Raw genomic sequence first — 25,263 nt, forward strand, 5'->3', positions numbered from 1 at the left:
CTTTTTTTTTTTTTTTTAAAGAGAGGGGGAGAGAGAGAAAGAGAGAGAATTTTTTTAATGTTTATTTTTTAGTTATCGGCGGACACAACATCCTTGTTTGTATGTGGTGCTGAGAATCGAACCCTGGTCGCACGCATGCCAGGCGAGCGTGCTACCGCTTGAGCCACATCCCCAGCCCAAGACTGAGTCTTTAAAAAATTATCAGTATGGAACTTCACGTGGAACTGCATTATCAAATCCGACTTTTGTGTTTTTTTAAAAAATAAGTGAAAACAATTGGAAAAATTATTGATTCAAATCAAGCTGAAAGAGTACTTTGCTAATGTGCAGCTATGGGCCAGTGATTTTAGTTCAGGGTGTCCTTGGCAAGGCGTGTTCCTCCAGAATCGGGCAGGGCTTTGCATGAACCCTACTTTCCTCTGTCTGAGCTTGCAGTGTCAGGAGGCCTCGCTCCCTCAGTCGATAGCTGGGAGCATCGGCAGTTTTAAGAGCTGCACTGCTCCTGCTCTGGTCTTCTTCCCATGCGCCACAGGAGCCCACACTCGCCCCCAGCAGTGTTGTGGGCCTCGGTGCTCTTGTGGCCATGAACTGAGTCGCCTCCCCAAGGGAGGGCCCCTGGTACCCACGCCCGGGTTCAGGAGCAGGCCAGCATGAGGGGGAGCCGTGTGGTGTGGGGACAGGGCAGGGAGGGAGCCCTGGCCCAGCTCCAGCCTCTGGGGCCCAGGACCCGGGATGGTCCTCGAGGGGCCCCCAGGGCAGGCAGTGGCCACTGGTTTATTCACAAGCACACGCCACGCACACCCCCACTCGCTGCCTTCTTGGGCTCACTGCTGCCTCAGCCATCAACTGTTTCTTTACCATCATTGCAAAATACTCCAAGAGATGCCACAGAATTTCACACGTCCCCATTTCATGTACCCTTAAAGTTCACATGAATTTATTGGAGAGTTAGCAACATACAAGTCATTTTAGGGACAGGGAGTGAGACTGAGAGGTCGGGAAGTTGGCATGAGTAGATCTCGCCCTCACCAGTGTGCGTTCTCCCTGATGGAGTGGGTATAGCCTCATGTTGGTGAGCCAGCCAGTGGGCGTGTTCTGTAGTGACTGCTGAGGCTAAGTGTCACGGACAGTCAGAGCCATCTGTCCCGGACCAAAATGGCCGTCAGAACCGGGGGCGCATTCCACTTGCAGAGAAGCAGGCCAAACCTTAGTCTCAGACATTCCTACAACCAGAGACGGAAGGGCCTTGCAGCGTCCTGAAGGGTGGAAAAGAGAGAGCCGCATCTGTGGCAGCCGACTGGGGAGTGATGGCTGGTGGAGAGGGCCCTGGGCCTGGCGGGTCTCAGGACACCCGGGTCCTCTTGCGCAGGGTGAACACTCTCGCGGCCGTGTCACTTGGCTTTGTCTTCTTACTTCCTTGCTGTGATTTTCCTGTGTCTCTTTGACTTGCCCTCTTTTGTCCTTTGGGTCTGAGGTCACACTGAGTCCCCTGGCTCTCTGTGGAGCTAGGAGTAGGTGCATCTTGGCAGCCTGACTCCTGGGTGGTGGGCTCCCCCTCACCCACCCTCACATTTCCCGGGCTGTAGGCTGCCAGCTGACAGAGGGCCACAGCTGCTGTCTGCTTCTGCTCATCACTGCTGTCCACCACTTGGGAGGCTGGGGCCTTCCCAGCTGGGCCCTCCTCCTGCTGGGCCTCAGCACAACTTGAGCCATCTCTGAGACTTCCTCTCCCAGTCCTGGGAGCAGCAGCGGGTTCTGCACTTTGCAGTGGGCTGGGGACGGCAGGCCTTGGAGCCCGGGCATTGCAGGGGTCCTTAACAGAGAGATTGAGGGGCAAGTCCTGCAACTCTGTGAAACCTGGGGCCTCTGCCTTGGCACTTCCTGTGTACACGGCTCCACCAGCAGCTGCAGGTCTTGGCTCTGACTTCTTGGAGAGGTTGAGGGGGCCTGTCCTGGAGCCATCCTCGGGGATGGCGTGTGCGGCCTCGGTGATGGGAAGAGGGCTTGCTGTCTGAGTTGGAGGGTCTCCATTCCCGGCCTCGAGGCTAGAAGAAGCCAAGAGAAGGCTTAGTGGGCATTTGCTTAGGAAAAGGAGCACAAAACATTTAATCAGGTTGCACTTGGCTGGCTGAGCACAACCAAGAAGCCTATGTCAAAGTTGTGAAAGTAAATCTTTTTTTTTTTTTTAATTTTAATTTTTTTAGTTGTACATGAATACAATACCGTTTATTTATTTATTTATTTGTTTTTTATGTGGTGGTGCTGAGAGTCTAACCCAGTGCCCCACACATGCCAGGCAAATGCTCTACCACGGAGCCACGACCCCAGCCCAGAAGTGAAGCTTTCTTACCTGTTTGGAGACTCTGTGCTGTTTGCAGGAACCTGGGAGTGAGAGCAGTCTGTGTTCTTTGGGACGGGTCTGAAGGCTGTGGGGCTCTGTTCGGGCTGTGGGCGCCATCCCAGGGTACTTGGGGACCCTTTGTTGGAGAGGTCACACAGGCCTTCGCATGCCTGGCTTGTCTGCGTGAAGTTGGTGGGGCTTGGCCTTCCTGGGGAGCCTGTGGCTGCGCTGCCTGCCCGGGGGCTCATTTTGGCTCCTTCCAGGTCCCGCTGCCCATCTTTGGAAGGGTCTTTAGCTTCAGGAATTGGACTTTCTTTCTCGAATTCTGTGTGTTTTTTGTGGGAGTTTGAAGGGCTTAACTCGGAGGGACTCGAGGCTGGGTAGGCCAGGGTGGCCTCTTCAAGGAGGCGGGAACTCTGTTCCCGAGTGATGCCAGCGAGGGGCGGGAGCCTGAGGCTGTAGGAGGAGAACGCAGACTCTGGTCTGTAGAATCCATAAGGAATCGGCAGACTGGAGTGGAACTGTTGGAGGAATCTGTAGTGATCATACGTTGGTGGAGACGGGGTCAGGTGCTTGGGGAGTGGCCCTGGGGGAGGCAGGAAGTGTCTCTGGTCTGGGGCCCCGTAGACAGACAGCAGAGTGGTGTCGCACTCGGGGGCGCTCCCGGCCAGCAGGTAGGGGGAGTAGATGGCGGCCAGCCCGTGTTCTGTGTAGAAGGGTGGGGGGTACTCTGGGATTGTGGGATGCACGTAAGGGGAGATGGCACTGAACCCCTTTGTAGGTGGGATTTTATGTGGAAACTCGGGTGGGAGGAACGGGGAGCCCGCTTTCCAGGGGTAGCCAGGAGCATGGAACGCAGACTTGGTGTGGAAGGCTGTGGCTTTGGTGGTAGGGTTGGTTGATGACAGCGTTTCGGGCACCTCCGTGTTTTCGGGCCCCTTAAGTCTGTGCTCCCCAACTGGAATGAACGCCGAAGGCCGGGCCATGTCCAGAGCAGGCTGCGTCCCCAGGGCTGCCTCTGGGGCTGCCTCCTTCTGGAGGCCTGGCTTCTGCGGGAGTGCGAGGGTCCTCCGAGCCTGCGGCTTCAGGCTCTCCTCCACGTCTTCCTTGCCAGAGCCCTGCTGGGGCGTGGGGTCAAAGCCTGGGAGGCCATCAGTGAGGGGCTGGGAAGAGGCCAGCTGTGCCGTGGGCGCCTGCTGCCGGGGTGGCCTGGGGTCGGGTGCGTGGGCCCGGGGGCACCGGGGGCCGCGGTCCTGCTCTGACACGAGTGTGATGGAGTTCTTGCAGAGGCCGTACTTCATGTGGTTGAAGAGGTGGGACTTTTCATTGCAGGTGAATGGGCACTGGAAGCACTTGTACTTGAAGGGCTTCCCTGGGGGCCGCGGGATGTAGTGTGGCTTCTTGGGCTTCCTCTCCTTGAGGAGGCTCATGGTGTCTGTCAGACTGAGGTCTGCCACGTGACGTGGTCACTGCCCGCTCCTCGCTAGTCCAGACGCTGGGTCCAGGGAGGCGAGCCCCCGTCTCGCCTTGTGGCCGTGTGCTCGTGACCGAGCCAACTCCACGTGCCGAGGGCCTGGCGAGGAAGGTCTCGCACCCGCTGCCCGGAGCTGCAAAGCAGAGCAGAAGCTGGAGTCAGGGGGCGCTGTGGTTGGAAGGTGTCCCCATTCAGGCACTGGGGAGGGTTGGAGCAGAGGCACTGCTGGGAGCGGCAACACGTCCGCTGCACCTGCAGCCTCTTGTCCTCCACTAGCTCCTGACTGAGAGAGCTGGCTGGGGGTCAGATGGCAGGTGTGGAGGGTTAGTGTCAGTTCAGAGCACTGCATTTCTCTGGGAGCCTTTATCCCGTGATGGGACCTTCCCTGGAGAGTGCTCTGCAGGGGCCAACCCCCAGCTCCCTTGGTTGTCCCCAGGCATTGTCACAGGGCCATTTGGCTGCCTGCTTTGCAGTGACCTGTGCCCATGCTCCCGAAACCTGGTGCTTAACCAGGGAAGTGCAGCCGGTGCCCTGGTGTTACCAGCGCACTGTCACCCGCTCCAGCCTGGCCCTCGTGAGTCGCACTGGGGTTGTCTTACTGCAGACTTAAATGCCGTATTAGGTCCACTCAAGTGGCTTGCACTGCTGTCAGGGCAAGTCAGCAAGTCTTAGTGACTGCATGGGTCCACTGCCTGCCTCGTCAGCGCTCACACTCACCCTGTTCTTCCCTGGCTGTGCCTGCAAACACAAGCACCAGAGCCGCTTATCCTGCATGCTACGAGGAGGCTGGAGCACGTGGCCTGGATCGTGGAGGAGGCTGCTTGTCTTCAGCCCCTAGGAAGTGGGCCTGGCCTCAACCATGTGGCTCATGCCTGCCCCCTTGTTTCCCCTAGGGTCTTGTGGCGTGTCCTAGCCCTAGGTGTCCTCTAGAGCCACCCTGCACTGGGTGGATGTGCCCCCAGTCCAGAGCTGAGGACAGGGCAGTGCCGGCCTGGGAGGCCTGGAGAAGTGTGTGAGGGACAAGGAACCCAGAGCAGGCACCTCCATCTGTACAGGAAATGTGAAAGGAAGGGTCTCCTCCAGCTCCCAGATGCTCCAGTCAGCCTACAGAGGAGGTTCAGTGGGAATGGTGTGAGAAGTACATTTTCAGCTGTGAAGTGGAGTCGGTGAGACTCGGCCACACAGCAGCACGGTGGCCAGACCCTCAGGGAACAGCTCTCGGAACAGCAGCCACTGGGATCTGCATCGGGGGGTCGGGCTGGGCTTCGTTTGGGCACCTGAGGTTCCGAGAGAGCTGTCTCTTAACTTACTCATGGTTCCTGGAAGCATAAAGAACTGCCCAGGCGACCCCCACACCAGTTCACACAGCTGAGCTTTGAGGACGTGTCCTGTTGAGAAGGGGCTAGGTAGGAAAGTGGGCCCCGCTCGTTGGTGAGCCCCTCCGTGGGGGAAAGCAGGGAGTGCTGGTGGGGCACAGCCGTGGGACGAGTGTGGAGTGGTGGGGCCGCCCCGTGCTGCTACTGCAGCCACGCGCAGCTGTGCCAGAGCCGAGCAGGGAGTGCGGGATGGCGGCTCTGTGGCTTCTCTTTTTCCTTCTTTAGTAAAAGAAGAATCATGAAGGAATCCTTATGGGTTCAGCCTGTACTTTGGGGGGCAGGTCTGGCCTGGGTAATAGAGCAGGGTTTCCTTGCCTCCCAACGGGTGAGGGAGCCTGGGGCCCAATTCCAGCCCTGCGGGCCAGGGAGATAACTCAGCGGGCCTGTGCGGGCACGCTCCGTGCGCTCCCGATTCCGGAGGCGTGAGAACCTCTGCAGGCCCGGTTCCCATGGCTGCCTGGGATGTGTCATGCCCAGCCCTGGGAGTTGATTTCATCACTTGCAGCATCGTGACCAAGGTGATGACAGTTGCAGGCACTTATCCAGTGTGATCCATGTCCTGCGATACCCAGGGCGGACGTGGACACCAAACTGTGCACTGGGAAGGACGGGAAGTCCCTCAGGATGTCAGCAAGCGACAACAGCGCTTCCAAGCAGTTTGGCTCAGTGCTGCAGAGCTTTGGGGCCTCAGAGAAGCACATTGCTGTGGTGGGCTGCCCTCGGGGGTCCCGGGTCCCTCCGTAAGTGAGATTTTGGTCTGAACCATTTGCCTTTCCTTCTCCAGGTACTGGGGACTGGACCCAGCTGCTCATCCCTGAGCCACATCCCCAGCACTTTTTGTTTTCTGTTTTGAGACAGGGCCTCACTAAGCTGCCCAGGCTGGCCTGGAACTTGCCATCCTCCTGCCGCTTCTCCTGAGCAGCTGCGGGTACAACCCCCGGCCCCCATTTGCCTCTGTTCTCTGGCCACTTAGCTTTCAGGATGGCAGATGGGCTGGGCGAGCCCCGGGTCCTGATGCCAGCGTCTGGGAGGCGAGAGCTGCCGTCCGGGGCTTACTGTTGGTGGGGACCAGCCCAGAGAGGGAGACCCAGGTGGCACTTGGGACTTGGATAAACTAACCTCTTGGTTGCACAATTGCTAATTGAAGCAGGGGCGCTTGGCTGCAGGTGTAAGACAGGCACAGCTACTTGCCTATAAACTGCAGCCGTGCTGGGGAGGTAAGTGGGATAAAATGGAAGCTTTTGTAAGCTTTCGGGCGATGATGTCAGCCCGGGAGCACTCTCTCCTACTCAGAGGTTTATGGGGATGAAGAAGCTAACCTACAGCCGTGACCACTGTCTGCCTCCATGTCTGTGGCAGAGGTTTGAAGTAGTCCCGCCTGGTCAGTTTATGCCTATCGGAGTTTATACTCTCTGGCAGCTGCTGGTGTTAATATTCAAAAAGAGCACATTGTTGCCCAAATAGCAAAATCCAGAGCCTCACTGTTTACAGTAATGGGGATTTGCATTCCAAGGCAGCGTTTCTAAAGGTGAGGGAGCCTGGGACTGCCTGCTGCTGGGCGGTGTCTCTCCCCTGTTCGTGCTGCCTTTGCTGCCCTGCATCTTTGCCCCATCTCACACTTGCCGCGGGGGGGTGGCAGGAGGGCGTCTCCGCAGCCTCCTGGCCTGGGTGCCCTCCCTCTTCTGCCTGCCCAGTACCTCCCTCTCCAGATTACTTTGGCCATGGTGCAGGTGGTGTCCACACTGGGGACAGTGGGCACAGTCACTTGAAAACACTTGGGTGCAGCAAGTGCTTGCACTCAGGGTCCTGCTGTGACCTCAGCACTGAACGTCCCGGTGTCCAGCTGCTCGGCTCTGCCACAGAAGCTGGTCTTGCCTGTAAAGTACTTGACTTGGGCAGGCTCCTGAGGGTGGACATTTAGGGTGGCGCTGGCCCTAGGCCGTGGGGGGCTGCTGGCTTCTTCACAGAGGTTCTGAGGAGTCTGAACGTGGGCAGCAGACCAGGAGCGCTTTTAAGGACTTTGTAGGACACACGGATAATCACAGCCTGGCTTTGTGGGGCAGCCCTGGGCAGGCTGGGCAGCTCTGCCTGAACTGCTGTTGGCCTGCGTGCCGAGCAGGGCCGTGAGGTTCCTCCTGCTGGTGACCGGCTGCCTGGCACAGAGCCCCGCAGGTGCACCGTCCTGAAGGGCACGCTGTAATCACAGTGCTGTGATGTGGCAGGATTGCGCCACTCCAGGACACGCCAGTGTCGGCTACCCACCGGGTGTCGCAAGAACGGGATCTGTGAGTCCAGTGGCACTTTTGCAGCGACTGGCCACCACTCCCTCCCAGACTTTCTGTGCCCTGAAATGAAGGGCCTTTAGGACAGCCATTACTCAGGGAGAGGGCAGTCTCTGGGGTCTCTGGAAGAAAGGGGCAGAGCAGCCAGGGGCTGGTGCCAGCACAGTGCCCACGCAGGTTGCCCCGAGCTTGGCTCTCCTCGGCCATCCTCGGCCACCCCACTAGGATTCTGTAGGGTCTTCGCTACAGGAGGCAGGTGCTGGTCTAGCCTCGCAGACAGACCTGCAGAAGCCATGTCTGACTTTGCTCAGACTTGACCAGAGATCTGGTCAATAATTTATTTTCCTTTTTTTGGTTAGTGATTGTTTTCATATAGATTCGTGACAAATTTCATAGAAGGAAAAACAGCTTGTGTGTGGTGTGTGTGTGTGTGTGTGTGTGTGTGAGAGAGAGAGAGAGAGAGAGAGAGAGACCGACCTTAACAAGAAACAAAAACATAATCTCCTTGGCCAAGTTTTGTTTTTGAAAGGTTGTGTCAAAACAGAACTTATTTTAAAATTGAAAAGTTGTAAGAAATCTGCTCAGGAGGCTGAGGCCAGCCTGGGCAACTTAGCAAGACCCTGTCTCAAAAAGGGCTGGGGATGTGGCTCAGTGGGTAAGCATCCGTGGGTTTAATCCCCAGTATACCTGGCCCAAGAAAAAGTTTTAAAAAATAAACTAAAACTAAAACCAGCGACTAGCAACCTTTATGCCCCCACACACGTTTCTTGCCTTTTTCATGTAGAAACCAGAGTTCATTGTAAGGCATGGTCAACAGCTCACACTTGGTTCCCATCCCCAGTTCCGCGGCAGAAGGAGGGAGCAGCGCTGGGTTCCCAGCGGGCGGCCGTGGCCACACTCTAAGTGAAGTGCCAGCCCCAGCAAAGCCTCAGCCCTGCCTGCTTCCCGCTGTGCACCTGCTGGGTTCTGAGTAATCCCGGCTGGGAGGGAGGCTGAGCCGACCATCCAGCTGCTCCTCAGCCAGGTGAAAGACACAGGGGGTAGTTCTGAGAGGAGAGAGATGCACGTACCTGCTGCCTGCGTACCTGCGGTGGCCTGAGGATGTGTCTCTGCGGGGCTGAGGAGCAGGTTCTGTTCTCACGCTGGCTGGCTCGGTGAAACTGGAGCCGGCTGTTCCAGTGGGAGGGATTTAAGTGTAGGAGTCTAGCCCTCAGGGCGTAGAGATGCACCTGATATTCCTCCGCCCGCAGCTAGGATTCGTGGGTTTGCGCCGACTGAGCTCCCCACAGCCTCACCGGGCATGGTCCCGACCAGCCAGGTGCCACCCCCAGCCCCATGGGGCACCCCTGCTTGGCCCTGAAGGGCCAGTGCAGTGCTGTCTGGATGCCAGCGGGGCAGGGGGTTAGGGCTGGCGTGTTGTGGGCCAGGACGCAGGTCACTGGGTGAGGGCGGCTGCTCTGCATAGACTCTGAGGGTACGGCAGACACCGCGCGTGACTCCCTTCAGAACTGGGCAGGTGTGTGCGGCAGCAGAACCCCTGGGCTCTCCCGAAAGGTGGCTGCCTGGCCACGAGGCCTTTGGCCTTCCTGGGCTCTGCCCCCGAGGGCTTGGTGGTGGCTCCTCTAGAGCTGGGCAGCTGGGAAGGAGCTCCCTTCCCGCTGGCTGTGGGGGACCTGCTGGAGCATGCCCGGACGGCACCCTGCGCCCGGAGCCTTGGTGGGAGCCGCGCTGCATCCCTCTGTCCCCGCACCAGTGAGGCAGACGTGCGACTGGGGAGCTGGTTTGTTCTCGGCCCCTGCTCGTCCCACCTTTCGCCAACTTCGGTGAGGTCTGGCGTGTGGTGTTGACTCGGGGACAGGAAAGGAGGCCATGGGTGCTGCTGGCCGCTGACAGAGGCTGGGGCACCGCAGGCACCCGAGGGCAGAGGGCACGCTGTCACTGCTCTCCCCGATGTGAGACTTGTGCCCCACTTGCTTATCTCTGCATCCAGTTCTTGGACACTTCCTGCAGCTGCCTGGCCCTAGAATTCAGTTACAGCAGTCCACAGTCCTGCCATGACAGAGCAGCTCCCTGCTGTCCTCTTGTCTCCTGGCGTGGGCAGGCCCTGCAGCTCAGTGGCTTGAGACACCCACTGCTTCCTGATGTCTCCTGCTCTTGTGGTCTGCGGCTTGGGCAGGGCTCTGCTGGACAGCTGGGCCCTGGCCAAGGTCACTGGGTGGGACTGAGGACCCAGCTGCTCTGGAGGGTCCAGCAGTGTCCCAGCATGGCCTCCTTGGGAGGACTCTGGGGGGGTTGGCAACCTCCAGAGAGCAAGGCAGAAAGGTCCTGTGCCTGAGGCTACAGGCTCTGTGCTGACCAGACCTGCGAGGAGGCGGGGGGTGCCAGGTCTGTGCCTGAGCCCCTGCCTGGCACCCTTGGACCTTCCCTTGGTGAGCTTTGTGCTGGAGGCTGCTGCCAGCGCTGTGTTCCTGACCTCCCCCAGGGCAGGCGAGGCTCGGCTCCCCGTCCCTCCTGCTGCCCACCTCCCCGCCTCCTGGGTGCTGCTCCTGGGGCCCACACAGCCTCTGCTGCATCCGACCACCCTACACACTTCCTGATGCTCAGGTGGGCTGCTCTTGACTCTCAGTTTACAGTTCTCCTTTCAGGGTGGGGTCTGCACTCAGTGGGGTTGAGGTGCCTAGCCAGGCAGCGTTCAGGATCCCCTGGGCCTGCCTGCATCCCTTCCTACAACCCTCCGTGCGGGGATGTCCTTGAGCCCAGCCTGCAGGATCACTGTCCCCTCTGTGTCCTTAGCTCTGGGGCTGCTGTGGGGGATCCAGTTTCCCAGCATTCTGGCGGGGGGGGGGGAGGGTACCAGGGATTGAACTCAGGGGCACTCGACCACTGAGCCACACCCCAGCACTGTTTTGTATATTATTAGAGAGAGGTCTCACTGAGTTGCTTAGCGCCTCCTTTTTTCTGAGGCTGGCTTTGAACTTGTGATCCTCCTGCCTCTGCCTCACAAGCATGGGAATTACAGGCGTGTGCCACCACACCCCTCTGGATGCTGCTGCTGCTGCTTCTTTATTTTTTAAATTCTTTTAGTTGTATTTGGACACAATACCTTTATCTTATTTATGTATTTCTATGAGGTGCTGAGGACGGAACCCAGTGTCTCGCACGTGCTCGGTGAACGCTCTACCGCTGAGCCACACCCCAGCCCCTGGGTACTCCTTTTTGATTCCTGAGTTTCTCAGCAGGAGTGGGTGGGTGCAGAGCCTGTGCACTTCCCTTCCCTGTGAGCTTTTCCTTGTTCAGTGTGCTCTGTCTGCTGCTCTAGGCCCTCCGTGACCGAGTCCAGGGGTCCAGGGGTCCGTCTGTCTCGTGTCGGGGTGGGTGTTCAGGAGGCCTGAGCTTGCCATGTCGCAGGCCTTGGACCCACGTGGCCTGGGGTGTTGGGACCTATGTGTGCCCAGCCTCCTAGACCTTGTTGCTACCTCTCCTGTCCTCTCTGACCCTGAAGCTTGTGCCTTGGGGAAAAAGTCCTGTTCTGCTGTTTTTCCTGAGGCCCAGCCCGCTGGGTGTGTGCTCGACTCTCTGCGTCTTGCTGTGAGGTTTCTGACCAAGGTGGTCACATCTTAGGTAGGGACTGAGTAGCATAGCCGCTGACCGTCACTGAGCATGGTCCAGGTGTAGGTGCCTTGGTGTGCGGGACGTCGGTTGTCCGGTCAGTTGTGCCACATGGGCCTGGTTTCCAGGGCTGAGGTGTGCTCTGGAGGTGGCCCAGACTGGGCACAGTGTGGTGGCCTTGCAGTTGGCTCGCCGTGCTGGGGCGAGAGCCCTTAGTGCCCTCGGCAGCATCGTCCTTCTGTGTGAGGGTCCGTGGACCTCCTCCGGGTCGGAGGAGCCACTTTCCACACCTGTCTCCTGGACGGAACTTCTTGGAAGGAGGAAGGAGTCACTTGGGCTTTGGACCTTCAAGTGAGTCCACGAGGTGGTTTCCACTTCTTTTCTCTCCTTCTGGGGCACGGCATCCAGAGGAAGGTAAAGAGGGAGTGAAAGTGCTTTGCAGCAGTCCGAGCCTGGTTCTGTTTACCTCTGCCTCCTGCAGTGTGGGAAGCGAGGGACACTCAGGAACACCCTGTCCTCTGTGGCCCCCGCCAGTACCGCGTACTGGGTGTATCTCAGGACCCCTGAAACACAGGCTCCGTCCCTGTGGCACGGGGTGAGCAGGGCAGTTGGGGCCTGCAGTGGGCCTCAGGCGTGTCCTGGGCGCCTGCCAAGAGGGGTCACCAGAAGGCCTGGGACCCGCTCCTGAGGCCCTGCAGGTTTGTGTCTTGCCTTTCCTTGGGGCACTGAGCCAGTCCATGTGCCTGCTTCTCCATTCCTGTTGAGAAATGCGTCTCTTAGGGTTTCTGGTTTGTGGTTCTTTCCCAATGGGAATTGCCACAGTGAGAGACTGTCCGAGGAAACAGTTTCCCCGGCTCCCAGTGCTGGTCTCGAGCTGGTTCTGCACGTGACAGCTCCCATTCCCCAGGGACCCCTTCCCTCCCTCCCCCCTCCTTGGGTTTGGGACTTCTGTGGTCCCTCTTTTCCTTCCCTTTTTACCAAGCTTCAGGACTGAGGCTGGACCGAGGGAGGGCCCTGATCCTAGGCGCTGTCCTGGGATCACTCGAAGCCACCAGCCAGGCCTGCCTCCCCTTCTCTCATTTCTTGGAGCAGGAGCCCAGGGGTGAGTCCTGTGTCTTGCAGATGCTGGGCCCTGCGACCCTGAGGGACGCTGGCCCTGACGGGCAAGAGCCGTGTTTCACTTCAGCTGCTGTCTCTGCCTGGAACCAGGGTGTGGCCTTGGCCTCTGCTGCTGAGTGAGGCCTGCACCCTGCAGCTCCGGGAGGGCGCACCTGCTGCGGGGCTGGAGGTGCCCTCTACCAGGGCCCTCCTTGGGGTACAGCTGGCTGTCTAGAGGTGGGGGTGACAAGAGGGCCCACAGCAGGGGGGAGTGTGGCTTGTGAGCAGCTCCTCCCTCCTGAGCAGGGGAATTCTGGAATCCTCGTGAACCTTCTGGCTGAGTGAGGGGAGCCTCTCCCTATTGGTGGCCAGCCTTGGTCCTGGGTGCTTGGCTGCCTTTGTCTAAGGGGAAGCCTGAGTCCGGTCTCAGGCTGGGAAACTCGGCTGAGGCCTCAAGGGTCCCACACACCACAGGGTCCTGCCGGGGCCTTGCAGCCTGCCTAGCTGGCAGGCCAGCGCCTTCTCGTGGTTCCAAGAGAAGGTTGCGCTGGGTAGGAGGTCATTGCCCTGGCAGAGGTGGGCCACCTCCCCTGGCTGGCATCGTGCATAGACTGGTCATTTGTCCTAGGCTTTATCACCTCCAATCCCAGCATTAAATGTGTGGTGCTGGTGGCAACTCTGACCCAGGTGACTAAATCATGGCTTAAGACCACACACACACAAAGATACCGGTCTTTCTCACTGCCAAGCTGGTGCGACCACAGAACAGCGAGAGGTGTACATACACACGTGCTGGTGACGTGCACCTCCCAGAGTGTCTGCGTGGCACGTGGATCCAGAGCTCGTGGTGCATCTGCACATCTGTGGGGGGTCCACGTGGCTGGTGAAGCCTGGGCATGGTTCCCCTGCAGTGGGGGGAGGTACATGCCCACTGCCCGTTTGCAGGCAGCAGAGAACCTCAGCCTCAGAGCTGCGGGGTCCCAGCCCACAAAGCAGTGGCATCAAGCCGCCAAGGCCCCACTGTCCAGCCGAGAACCACTGGCTGGAAAGGGTGGTGTGCTGGTTTGGAGCCCACACTCAGCGTCTTTCCCAGGCGACCCTTGTGCTGTGTGTGAATGCTTGACATCAGAGGTGACCTCTGCCCACCCTGGATCGCGGTGCCCCCTCTCACCTGGTGGGCTGCATTTGTCAAGTTCTGCTTCTTTTTACTGGACACTAGACACGGTTATTTTTAAAGACGCTGTTTCTTTAGTGTTTTCTCCACAGATACAGGATTTCTTTTGTCCGTGGTGTCCTTTTGCATCTCAGAGCTCTCCTCTGGGACAGTCTCACCTCTTCTGGCTTTTTCGAGTCCCTTTGACTCAGGTGTGTTGGTAGCCACTGCGGCAGTTCCCTGACCGTCGCTCCTCATACAGCCTGGGGGCAGGTGCCGTCTGCCCTCCCTCCTTGCTGGGCTTTCCTGCTCTTCTCGGAGCTTTGCAGCCCACTCTGAGTTCAGATGCAGGTTCTCTGTTGGCCTTGTGTTATGTGCTTAGGTTTTCTGTGTCTGACTCACAGCTGTCATGGTTTCTGGAAAGTTCTCCATCACTCATTCTTTGGGATCCCTGTGTTTCTGTTTTCTCCTTGTGGGACCGATGCGGGTCCTTACTCTGACTTCTGGTCCCTTTTCTTCATGTTTTCTTTCTCTTCTTTCCAACTTGTATTTTCTGCAGTTCCTTCTGCTCATTCTTTATCTTCACCAGGTTCTTGTATCTGCTGGGTCTTTTCCTTTGTCAACGCCAAACATTGCATTTTTAATGTCAGTAGCATTTTCTGTATCTACACGTGTGTACGTGTGCTGTTATACTGTAAGGTGTTGGATCATATGTGATGTGATGTGTAGGTTATGGGTATGTCAACATATCCAAATTGACTGGTCATTGCTGGTTTCTTAATTGTGGCTCGTTTTTAATTTCATCTTTTATTAAAATACTTCATGTGCAGTTTGACAAACTTATTTGAAAGGTCTGATGAGGGTGCCTCCCTAACTTGTGTGGAGCCAGCAAGGTGTTGGGGTCTTGCCCTGTTCAGGATCCCATTGACCGGGCAGCCCAAGTTCTGGGGGCACCCGCACGTGCAGTGTGTAGAAACCCCTTTGCGATCACAGAGCTTCCTTCTCACTGTCCCCGCGGGTGGCAGGGAGGCCCAGCTCCTTGGGTCTCTCTGGGCATCACTACTGGGCATGGTTCCTCCCTGAGCCCACGGGCAGGTCTGTTGCATGTACAGGCCCCTCAGCCTCCCGGCCCTCCTCAGTCCCAGCGGGCGCTGCGCCCTGTGCCAGGCCCCTGCTGGCCCCGCCTGCTCAGCACCTGGAGAGGTCCGCCTTGGGCCCGTCTCATAGCACGTTGAAGGCCACTGCTCCTCTCTGGAGTCAGTGTGGAATTCTGCATGCAGTCACCTCAGGCCACCTATAGGGGCAGCTCAGGATGTCAGCACCTGCAAGGTCACACTGCCACTGCTTCGCTGGGCCCCGGGGCGCACTCATACCTGCGGGGGACCTGGAGACTGTCCAGTTCTTTCTAGAAGCTTCCCCAAAGTCAGGTCTTCAGCGGTGACTTTGGGTTCAGACTCTCTCAGGCAGGATGCTGCTGGGGTCCCCCAGCCTCAGGGCTCCCAGGCTGGGCCTCTCCTGCTGTGGAGGGCCCATTCCGCCTGCGCCCTGGGGCTTTTGGCTCACCCAGACTGGTGGGCTCCTCTGTTCTCTCCGGGGTGTGGGATTGCTGGAGAGCCTCTCAAGGTCCGCCTGGCCTGCCAGCGTCCCACAGTGGTGCTGGCAGGGGCAGGACACAGGGCACCTTGTTGCAGCCTCAACTCGCATGACCCCTGGTGACTTGTGGTGTCCAGCGCCTTCTCAGTGCCTCTGGTCCATCTGTGCATGTGTGCTGGCCCCTCAGGGTCCTTTACGCACCTGGCCCTGTTCTTTGACTGCTGTGAGTCAGGGCAGAGCTGGCCCTCACTTCCGGGAGGAGCCTTTAATCCTCCTGGACGCTTTGCTCCTTTCAAGCTGTTGCACTCGGCCCTCTGTCATTAGCTTGGGTGTTTCTGGGCCAGCGGCCCGGGCGAGCTGAGGAGTGCACCCATGCTCCCGGAGGGCACCTCCTGCCCGTGGGCACGCCTGGCTCACCGAGCTACCCCTCTGGTGGAGTGGTGGTGGCTGGGGGCAGGAACCCACAGGCTCTTGCCTTGGGGTAGCTGAGAGTCAGCGGGACATGGCGGGGGAGGTGGGAGGAGCTGGCCGCGTCTCCTGGGGGCGTTGACTTGGTGAGGAGCATCCGGTTGCTGAGGAGAGGTCGCCAGACCAACCTGAGCCCAGGGTGCTGGCCATGTCCCTCAGTGGGAGGCAGCCGCGTGGCCAAGGCCAGTGGTACTCTGGCCATGAGCGCAGGGAAGTGGCAGCGGCCTTCCGCGGGCATTCGCAGGGCGCGGGTGGGCAGAGCTGACCCCAGGAGGGCCTGTGCCCTGTGCTCCGGGCAGTTGTGCGGGGCTTGATCCTTTTCCTCCTTGAGGGCTTTGTGATCGCTCCCCTGGATGCCTTGCTGACCTTGGCCAGCCGCCAGGGGACAGAGCCCGTGGGGCTGTCGAACGCCCACCGTGGATATCAGGGTCGGTTTGTCTGTGACTGTGCGTGGAGGAGAAGCAGCCAGGTCTTGGGGGTTCTTTGGTTTGGGCCAGGGCCTGCTGCTGAGGTGGGCCTGGTGGCAGCCAGCTGGGGGCCCTGTGATGCCCTGGCCTCCCTCAGGTCAGTTATCGTTAGGTCTGCTGTGGGATGTCCTCTTATTCTGGGGTGACACCTGGCTGAGAGGCCCTTGTGGTGTCCCTGGGGTGAGGGCTGGCAGGGCTGGTGTGTGGGTAAGAGGCATGGCCCCCTCTGGGGAGCGTGGTGCCCTCCCTCCTGGGCCCTCTGCCCTGGGCCCTTCTTCCTCTGTTCAAACCTTTGCACTGTGGGCAGGACTTTGAGCAGGAGGCTCTGCTCCCCATCATCAGGCGCCTTTCACTGCCTTTTGTCCCTGACCATCTTTAAGGAAAAAGTGTGGGTGGTCCTGAGCCGGTCCTCTGTGGAGGCCGCTGCTGCTTGGCGCGGATGTGGGCATTGCTGTCCATGGGTCTGTCCATCACTGTGTGAAGGGTCTGGCCAGAGGCCTGGGGTGAGAGGCCCAGATTCCAGGAGACCTCTGGTCATGCTGCGAGTGTTCTGAGCACCTTGGTAGGTGTGGGCCCTGCCACAGTGGGGACGCTGATGGTCTGCTCAGAACGCATGCTGAGTCCGCAGAAGGACTCTCGGTCGGGGGTATAAACAGCCCTGGTGTCATACAGTCCAGTTTGGCTGCCAGAAGTTTTCAAACCCTCTTTTCAGAACCTTTAGGCTTGGTCATCACAGGGATTCTGAGCCTGTCCGGTCAAGAGTAGAAGGGTGGGGGGCGGGGAGCCAGGAGCCCACGGATGAGTGCCTGTGACCCCGTGGCTCATGCTGAGAGCACAGTGCACCGCGGGACCCACGGCCCTGCTCAGAATCAGCAGGCGGGGCCTAGTGTCAGCAGTGGACCCGGAGGGACACACACGTTGTGACTGCAGGACGCCATTCCCCACGCTTCTTGAGCGTGGGTGCCTGGGGGAGTCATGTGCCTTTGCCTGCACATCTGTGCTCTGCAGGGCTGCCCAGTGCAGCAGTCCAGGGCACACGTGCTACATGCCCATCTGAGCCCAAGTGGTCAGTTTTCTGCATCCTTGGTGAGCAGCCAGTCTTCTCATGGGGGTCTGTCCTCACTTCAGCTTCTGTTGGTTGTGTTGTTGTTAAACACCTTCACACTTGTAGCTGCGCAGGAGGTTGTGCGGACGTGTGCAGGAGGCCTTCTGCCCCTCCCATGACGTTGCGTGGAACCGACAGTGTCCAGGCGGGGGCAGAAGCTTCCAGGTATGCACACGTGTATGTGTGCATGGGCTCTGCCGTCCACTCGGGGGTAGACCGCGAGCTCCTGTCAGGCCCTTGTGCATGCTCTGAGCCTCATTCCGCCCTTTTAACTTCTCTCTCAGAACCTTGCAAAGGGGCCAGGCTGGCCTAGAGCTTCCATCCTGCTCCCTCGGCCTGCCGTGTCGCTGGGACTACAGACGCCTGGCCTTTTCAGAGATGATGGTTTCTCTTAGTGTTTTTGAATGCAATTTTGGAAGGTTCTCTCTGAAGTCCCCATCTCGCTTCTTGAGGAGCAGCTCTGAGGTTGGGGGGTCTGAGAGCAGAGGCCCCCTGAGCCGCCCTGCTGAGGCGGGCAGTGTGCTGGAGGTCTGGAGGGCGCCTGGCTGCCCTCGTGCAGATGGCACCTGGTCTCCGGCTGCAGGACAGCAGGCCTGTGTGTGTGTGTGTCCCTGGTGTGTCCTCACCACTTCCTGGGAGTTGGCTGAGCCACTGGGAGCTGGTGCCGGCTTGGCTTAGGCTGTGGCTGGCGAGTCGGGTGTGGTGTGGCAGGAGCTGCCCTGTCCCTGGGGGACATGGCGGAGGCACGCACAGGCTGCTCCTTGTCATCACCCAGGCTCGCTCTGCAAGTTGCAGGTGTTCCTGAGGGCCTGTCCTCAGGCTAGACCTCATCTCCGGTGTTGCGCTTCTCTAGGGCAGGCCTTCGCCGAGGCTTTCGTGTGCCATGTCTGGCCGTGGCAGAGGCAGCCCTGACCCTGTGGGGTACTCATGGGGTCCTTGGGTCGTGTGGCTGGGAGGGGCCTTGTCTCTCAACTCCTGGTCAGGGGGCTGAGCACCGGGCATGGAGCAAGAGTGTGCTTGGGGCTTTGGGGTGACGGCACCATGCCCACAGTGTCTGAGGCCCCTGGGGAGGGCAGAGCCCGGCCACGCCGATGGGGAGCACTCTTGGCAGTCCAGGTGTGCTGGGCAGGTGCCCTGGGTGCCAGGTGGGGTTGCTGGCCCTCTGAAGGCAGAGCACACAGGTTTGCACCTCCTGCCTGGTGACGGGTGCCGTGCCGCTGGCAGCGGGGCCCTCTGGGGCAGTTCTGCAGTGGGGCCTGGGAGCCCAGAGGCCTGTGGGCAGGCGTTCTGTCCGTCATTTCCTCTTGCCCCCAGCAAACTCGGTGTGGGCATTTTTTTCTGAGCAAGTTGGACTGCATTCTTGAGGATGGGATGATGGCTGTTGGTACAAGAGGCAGGTTCTGTGGCAGTGGCCACACCTGCTCTGGGAAGCTGTTGCTCTCCGGGCTCAGGCTCTGCATGGGCTCCTGGACCTGAGTGTGGCCCACATGCAGCCCCATTGTGGGATGAAGTGGGTCAGGGTCTGGGAGGTGAAGTCCCCAAGGTTGACCACGGCCAGCACCCCTGCCCAGTGCCCTGTCCACAATCCGCTTCCCTTGCTGTGTGGGGGTGTCCATGTTACCACGCTTTCCTCTGCTGTCTGCTGCTGGGCTCTGCACGTTCCTCACGGTCCAGTTGAAGGTGGATTTGCACGAGCTCTGTACGCGGGAGCCCACACAGCGCACTCGCCCTGGGGCTTTAGGATTGGCGCAGCTCGTTGGCGAGGACAGGCTGTCTCCTCCTCTGAGGAGGAGGCCTTGTGCTCTTGGGAGCCTGCAGGCTCTGCAGACCCTGATGTAGGCATGTGGGGATCTGAGGGTTAAGCTTCTCTCCCCTGGAGGCTGCTTTTCCTTGGGCAGTTGGCATTGAACACATGACATGCTGTCTGGAGGGAAGGGTGCTTAAATTACATTGCTGGGCTCCCGTGCCAAAAGGAAGCCCCTGGGGTGCATGGTACAGTTGACAGGCCTTCGCAGTGTGTAACTGGAGCCAGGAGGAAGGTCTGTTCAAAGCTTTCCAATGGTTTCCTTATTTTAAACCTGTTGAATCTGGAAGGAGTTGTGTGCTTTTGAACTTCTGTGACGGGGACTTCATATAAAACCTTGGGGCCGAGGTTTCTGGGCCAGCTGTGAGCCCACCTTGCGAGTGCCATGTCCACCTCCCCTGCCTGGCCCAGTCTGGACACAGCCAGGTCAGGTGGTGGCAGGGCCCATTGAGGAGTGGGGACGCAGGCCTGACACCTGCTTTGCCGGGCTGCGGCTGCCACCTTGAGGTACACCAGAGCCCGAGTGGGGACCCTTCTTCCCGTTGAGGATCAGTCATTGCTGTCACTCTTTAGCTTTCCAGCAGCCATGGGCAGAGCTTGCGCCTTCACCCGCCTTCATGGGCCACCCTGCATGGAGGCTGGCAGGCCCAGGGCGCTGCTGATCGGACTCTGGAGCTGGCTGTGGTGTTACCGAGGCCCTGGGTTTCTCAGCAGGACGGCAGCATGGGTTTGTGCAGACTCCTTGGACTGGGGGACAGGAGACCGGCTGGGGTTCTGCGAGGTAGCACACGGGTGGGCAGGACTGACAGTGGACACACTGGGCGCAGAAGCAGCTGTCACCTGATGTGGCTGGCGGAGGTGGACCCTCCTCAGTGCCCCTGACCAGCCAGAGATGAGGGCACCACTCCCTGCACCTGGGGACAGAGCGGGGTGGAGAGCCCGGGAAGGGGGCCGCGCCTGCTGGGGCGGGTGTTGCTCCCAGGTGTGGGGGTGTGAGTGTGGGTCTGCCCCTCCGTCTGCTGGGAGCCCAGCTTCATCCTGTGGAGCCCGAGCTGACACTCGAGGCCCTCTGAGGCCCTGAGCCATGCCCCCGGTCTGCACCCCACGAGGTGGCCCACCGCAGTGCCTCGGCTCATCAGGCTCCACAGTCCTTGTTCCCTGGATGCCTGCCTTGGAGCACAGAAGTGGGTCAGCATGGCACAGAGGCTGGGGTCCTCTAGGTGGACCGGGGTCTGGTCCCGTCGGGTTGGAGTGGTGCGCCTCCCCAGCCACGGCAGCAGTGGTCGCCCGCTGGGCTGGCTTCCTGGGAGGCGAGTGTGGCTCTTGGTGGCCACGGCAGCCCTCAGGAGCAGAGCTCATTCCACTGGCTGCTCCGTGCGTCTGCCTGGTGCTGCCTCCTAGGGTGGAGGTCCATGGGGCCTGGAGGCTGTGGCTGACGGTGGGGCTGCAAGGCTGGTGGGCAGCCGGTGGGGGTCGAGTGCCCTCAAGAGGGAGTTGGGAGGGGCAACCTGTGTGGCCCCATGGCCCCTGCTAGAGCGGTTGGGTTTGGCAGAGCAGGACGAGCGGAGCGGGAGTGGCTGCTGTCGGTGGGCAGGCTCTGGGAGGGGAGGTGGAGCAGCCCAGAGTGGCTGGCCTGGGTGACTGCCCAGCCCTGCACTAGGCTTGAGAGGATGGTGTGGCCACTGGCAAGAGCAGCCCCTGGGGGGGCTCCATCTCAGGTGAGGGGCCGTGACCTGCCCCATGTGGGTGTCTGGCTGCCGTTCGTTGAAGAAGCGAGTCTGTGGAGGGGTGACCTTGGCGTTGTGGTGAGGGGCCTCCTGTAGCCTGTAGCCCTGCCCACTGCCTGTCCTGTGGCAGGCTTGCTCTGGGGCTCTCATGCCTGGTGGAAGCAGATACAACCAAAGTGAATTTATTTTGAAATAAACTGATTTTATGTAGTTTTAGGTAAGTTTATAAATTTCACTATTTTATTGGTATAAAAATATGCACAAAAAACATGAAATCACGTTCCTCTTGTGTTGTGATTTAAGTAGAATAAAAAATTCTTCGGAGCAGAGAGGCAGAGGGGTCTCTGATGGTCACCCTGCAGCTTGCTGCGTGACCGTGGCTTGAGCGGTGTGCCCGTGCCCCTGTCGTGGCCTCCTGCCCTGCCTTGTCCTGGACCTCAGGCCAGCTCACATGTGGGGACCAGGGCCATCTGCCCCAGAGAGGGCTGCCTTGGGTGCCAGGTGGTCTGGAAGCTGCCGGCTTCCCTCCTGCCATGTCACGGAGATGCGGCTGTGGAGGCTGCTGGGCCGCATCCTGCCAGGGTGCGTGCACTTGCTGGGTGTCCCGTCGAGGGTGTGGCCGTCTCGGTGGCCCTGCACACCTGTCATGCAGGGCCGTGACTGGCTCCTCCCCCTCTGGCATGGTGGTCATGTGCTTCTGGTTTTTTAGTTTCCCAAACAACGAGCGAGCTGTCTGTCACTCTTTGTGGCAGCGTAGTTGTCCATTTTGGGTCAGTGGGACTTTTAGCATGGTCTTTCAGAAAATCTCATTTGACATGACTTTGAAAAAAATTGATATTCTTTGAATTACCAAAGTTTTTTGAGGTTCTTTTTTGTTGTTGTTGCATTTCCCTAATGTTACTTTCAGAAGGTTTTTAAAAATTGACAGCTGGTTTAATTATAAACGAAGTGTGTTAAACATTCAAATAAACGTATTTTAATTAACGTACGTGTCTCTAACATACCCTTTCCAAGTGCTGAAATACACGAGCCTCGTACGGAAGAGGCAGGTAGGTAAAGTTGTAGACGCGGCATGCAGTGCCCCAGTGCCCTGGATCCTCCCAGGGGCACTTGTGCGGCTGCGTGTGTGACGGCGGGCCCCTGGGCCGGGCGAGACTGCCTGCCGGCCTCCCGACCTCATGCTCTTGGGGGCCCGGGAGGGGCCGTCTCCTGAGGCCTGGGCCTTTCCAGCACGAGCTGTGGGCCTGTGCTCCCCTGCAGCCCCGTCCTGTCCAGGCCGTGCACCGTCTTCTCCCCACGTAGCCGAGCTGACTATCTGTCTCCTGCCCAGTTGTCGCTGTGATCCTGAAGGCGCTGACCTACGAGGAGAAGCGGGGCGCCTGCAGCGTGGGTGCCCATGTCAGGGACGCTGCCTGCTACGTGTGCTGGGCCTTCGCGCGAGCCTACGAGCCGCAGGAGCTGAGGCCCTTCGTGACCTCCATCGCAAGGTAAAGCCCGCTGCGTGGGTGTGGTGGGCCCCGGGATGCCGCACGGACGGTGCTGCACAGACGGTGCCCGTCGGTGAGCAGGGAGGTGGTTTTAGAAGACCAGAAAGCCGGAGCTGCTCCAAGGACTGGAGTTCAGCTCAGCAGGCCCAGGTGGCTGCCAGGCCTGGGTGTGCTGCAGAGGTGTGTGGTGGCACCGGGCAGGGAGGCCCAGCAGCCTGGGGGCGTAGTGCCTGGAGCCCACACCCGCAGGTGCCTGGAGCTGCAGGACGGCGGGAGCACTCCAGAGCCTGGGCTCCTCTGAGCCCAGGCTTCGTCTGGCCCTCATTTCCTGGGCTGATATGTGCACTGACAGGGAGGGGCTGGTGTGGTGGCCAGCAGGGCCAGCACCCCTACAGGTGTCCTGGGTGGTGGTGGGTCCTGGGTATGGCAGGTGTCCTGGGTGGTGGTGGGGCCCGGACAGGGGTGTGGGTGTCCTGGGTAGGTGCCCAGGTAGGTATCCTGGTGGGAGTGTGGATATCCCAGGTGGTGATGGGTATTCCAGGTGTGGGTGTGGGTGTAGGTGTCTGGATGGTGGTAGGTGTCCCAGGGGAGGGGTATCCGTGGTGCTGGTGCATGTCGCGGATCAGAGTGAGTATCTAGACCGTGGTGGGTGTCCTGGGTGGGGATGTGGGTGTGCCAGGTGATGGTGGGTGTCCCTGGTAGGGGTGTGGGTATTTCTGGTGGTGGCACATGTCCTGGGGTTGGGGGGTGGTCTCTGGATGGTGGTAGGTGTCCTGGGTGTGGGTGTGGGGAGATGGCTGGGTAGTGTCTCCCAGCCTTTGTGTGCTGTGGTCTGAGCTCAGGGTCACTGGGTTCTGAGGCCTCTGGCTGTGTTCTCAGGCCGCAGATGCCTCAGTGCTCTGGAGCTGAGCGGGGTGAGGAGTTTCCACTCTGCAGAGGGAATGGGCAGCTTTGACTCCAGGGCTGCCCCTCTGTTACTCAGAAGGGGCAGGTTTGACCTCTGAGCTGGCCCTGTGCAGGCTCTCTGAGATCTGGGTTCTGTGGTGACTGTAGTGCATGGTCTGCACAGAGTGTGGCGGATCGAGCCTGTGCTGGGGGTGTCCTGGGGGACGTATGGGGCTCTCGGGAAGGTGTGGCCTGGAGTGTGGCTGCTACTGGGGCCTGGAAGTGGCTTCCAGGGCTGATTTCTCGGCTGGGCCAACACTAGACAGCCCAGGCGCAAGGCTGGGGAAGACTTGGATCTCCAGACGGGAGTGGCCCGTGTGCAGCGTGTCCAGCCTGGTCTGTAGAAGCTCCCCTGGGTCCTCCTGTTCTCTGTAGTGGAGGCTGGTTTGCCGACTTCCAGGCCAAGCTGAAGGAGTGCTGATGAGCTGGTGCCTGCCTGTCACATAGGGAGCCGCAGTCCTGGCCACCACCCCATGGCCTCAGTGCCAGTGCTGGCTGCCCCTGGAGGTCCTGCTGGGAAGGGCCCTGACCCCCTTGCCTGCACCTGCCCGGGCCGGGTCAGTGGCGCTCTGGGGAGCTGCGCCCTGCAGGTTTCAGGCTGGTTCAGCAGGTTTGAGGGAGCTGCCTTGCCCGCCCTGGCCTATCTAGACTCAGGCATCCGGCGGGGGAGGCTGTGAGTCAGGGTGTGCCAGGTGAGCTGCAGCCTGCCACCAGCCGCCCTGCCCAGGAGCCTGTGCCTGCCCGAGTATCGGTCGGGGTGCGCCCCTCCAGGCCTCCTCGCTCCGCTCCTCACGAGTGACCACATTTTAATTATCAGCTTTTAAACCCATTAATTCTGGCACATGATAGAATCTCCATATCTCTACTTTCACACCCTTTGGTGGATCCTGCAGAAATTGACAGTGGGATGAGCACCCGGTTCTCTGAGGGAACAGATGTCCTGTTGGGGCCAGGCCTGAGTGCGAGAGGCCCTGCCCATGCGTGTCCTCCAGGGAGTTGGCAGAGCCGTGACTCATTTTCCCCGACTGCTGCACAGACTTGGGTTAGCCGCTTCTTGCCTTCCTGTGTGAGCGCACGTTGCCTGTTTTGGGAAGGTGGGCGGGTTCGTTTTTCAGGCCGCGTTGACTGCCTGGGGATCCTTTCCTCGCCTGAGCAGGGTCAGCTAGAGATGATGGGCGCTGTGTGGGATGAGGGGGGCTTCCTCTTGGCCAGGCAAAGTGGAGCCCGAGAGGCACAGTGGGGATCCCGAGGATCGCTGTGCACTGCCTAGAAATCCCTCCTGACCAGAAGAAAAGAAAGCAGGTGCCACACTTGCCAGGCTGCTCCGATTGTCACCGCCCAGCGATTTCCTCACCTGAAACTCTTTTGCAAGCCTCCTGTTGACGTTAGCTCCCGCCCAGGCGCAGGACTGCGCCCGTGCCAGGGGCAGCTCCTGACTCTTGCCTCCACCACGGCAAACCGGCTGGGCAGCGTGGGCTGCGAGGGGCTGGTGATTGGCTCAGCAGGATCTCTTCCTTGAGGGCAAGATTGTCCTGGAAAATCAGGAAATGGCAAGCGTCGCTCAAAGCTACGTCTTGTTCTCACTCATCCTGCCAGTGGCCCGACTCCCAGAGGGCAGAGCACTGCCATCCGGGCAAAGGCTGGCAGCGCTGACCAGAGGCCAGCCCATGTGCGGCTGCACCCCTCTCTGGCTGGGTGTGGCCAGCAGGCCGCACCTGTGGCTGTATCACCCGGGAACGCGTGGGTTCTGTCGTGGCCTGGGGGAAGGCAGACGAGTGAGGAAGAAGTAGCTCCAGCCTGAAGAAGTGTGAGCCGGCCCTGGGTTGTCAGTGTGGTGGTGGAGACTCTTTACTCCTGAGTGCTGGACTCCCCTTACCTAGGGGAATGGCGTGTCTCCCTGTCCTGTGGGAGTCCTCGCTGGCCTTGCTGAAACGAGGTGCTGAGGCAGGCAGCGAGCGGGTCTCCTGCCTGACACAGACTGCCCTGCACAAGTGGGCTGCAGAGGACAGTGGGCAGGTCTCCCAAGTGCAGGCTTCCCTGGGGGCACATGGCACATGTGCCTTGAAGCACAGGGAGGCACTGCTGAGGAGCGGAGGCCACCCCCTGAGGGTGACCGATGCCCGTTGGCCTGGAAAAGGACTGGGCAGGCCTGCTGGGGTGACGGGCGGTTGGAGGCTCCTCTCTTCTGCCCTCCTCTCCTCACTGGTCCCTAGGTTCCATGGTTCACAGAGTCGCTCCGTACAGTGGTCGGACAGGGAGGCCCAAGAATGCCGTGAGGAGTGTGACCCTAAGGGTGAGGCTGGAGCCTGTTTCTTGGTGGCAGTTGCTAGTGAA

The 25,263-nt window shown here is 59.7% G+C and overlaps 2 protein-coding genes across 4 annotated transcripts in view; one reads left to right on the forward strand and one right to left on the reverse strand.

The window, feature by feature from the left end:
• Positions 1-25,263, forward strand: part of TBCD (tubulin folding cofactor D) — a 103,196-nt gene that overhangs the window by 39,737 nt on the left and 38,196 nt on the right. For all 3 annotated transcript variants that reach the window (XM_081270689.1, XM_081270688.1, XM_081270687.1), the window contains exon 13: positions 21,828-21,984. In XM_081270689.1, the coding sequence (XP_081126815.1) occupies positions 21,828-21,984 (157 nt within the window). The remainder of the gene's footprint in view (positions 1-21,827; positions 21,985-25,263) is intronic.
• On the reverse strand, positions 186-4,873 carry ZNF750 (zinc finger protein 750). Its single transcript, XM_081272539.1, has 2 exons — positions 2,351-4,873; positions 186-2,045 (listed from the first exon to the last, which is right to left on the reverse strand). The coding sequence occupies exons 1-2, from the start codon at positions 3,769-3,771 to the stop codon at positions 1,343-1,345; spliced, it is 2,124 nt and encodes a 707-aa protein (XP_081128665.1). The 5' UTR covers positions 3,772-4,873; the 3' UTR covers positions 186-1,342.

The sequence above is a fragment of the Spermophilus citellus genome, assembly GCF_964194105.1.
Source record: "Spermophilus citellus genome assembly, chromosome: 17".
Classification (NCBI taxonomy): Eukaryota; Metazoa; Chordata; class Mammalia; order Rodentia; family Sciuridae; genus Spermophilus; species Spermophilus citellus.

Bases quoted from the DNA above. Each gene is read 5' to 3' on its own strand.
- ZNF750 (XM_081272539.1), bottom strand. From the start codon at position 3,771: ATGAGCCTCCTCAAGGAGAGGAAGCCCAAGAAGCCACACTACATCCCG. The intron at 2,046-2,350 runs GTAAGAAAGCTT...GGCTTCTTCTAG, and splicing joins AGCACAGAGTCTCCAAACAG to CCTCGAGGCCGGGAATGGAG.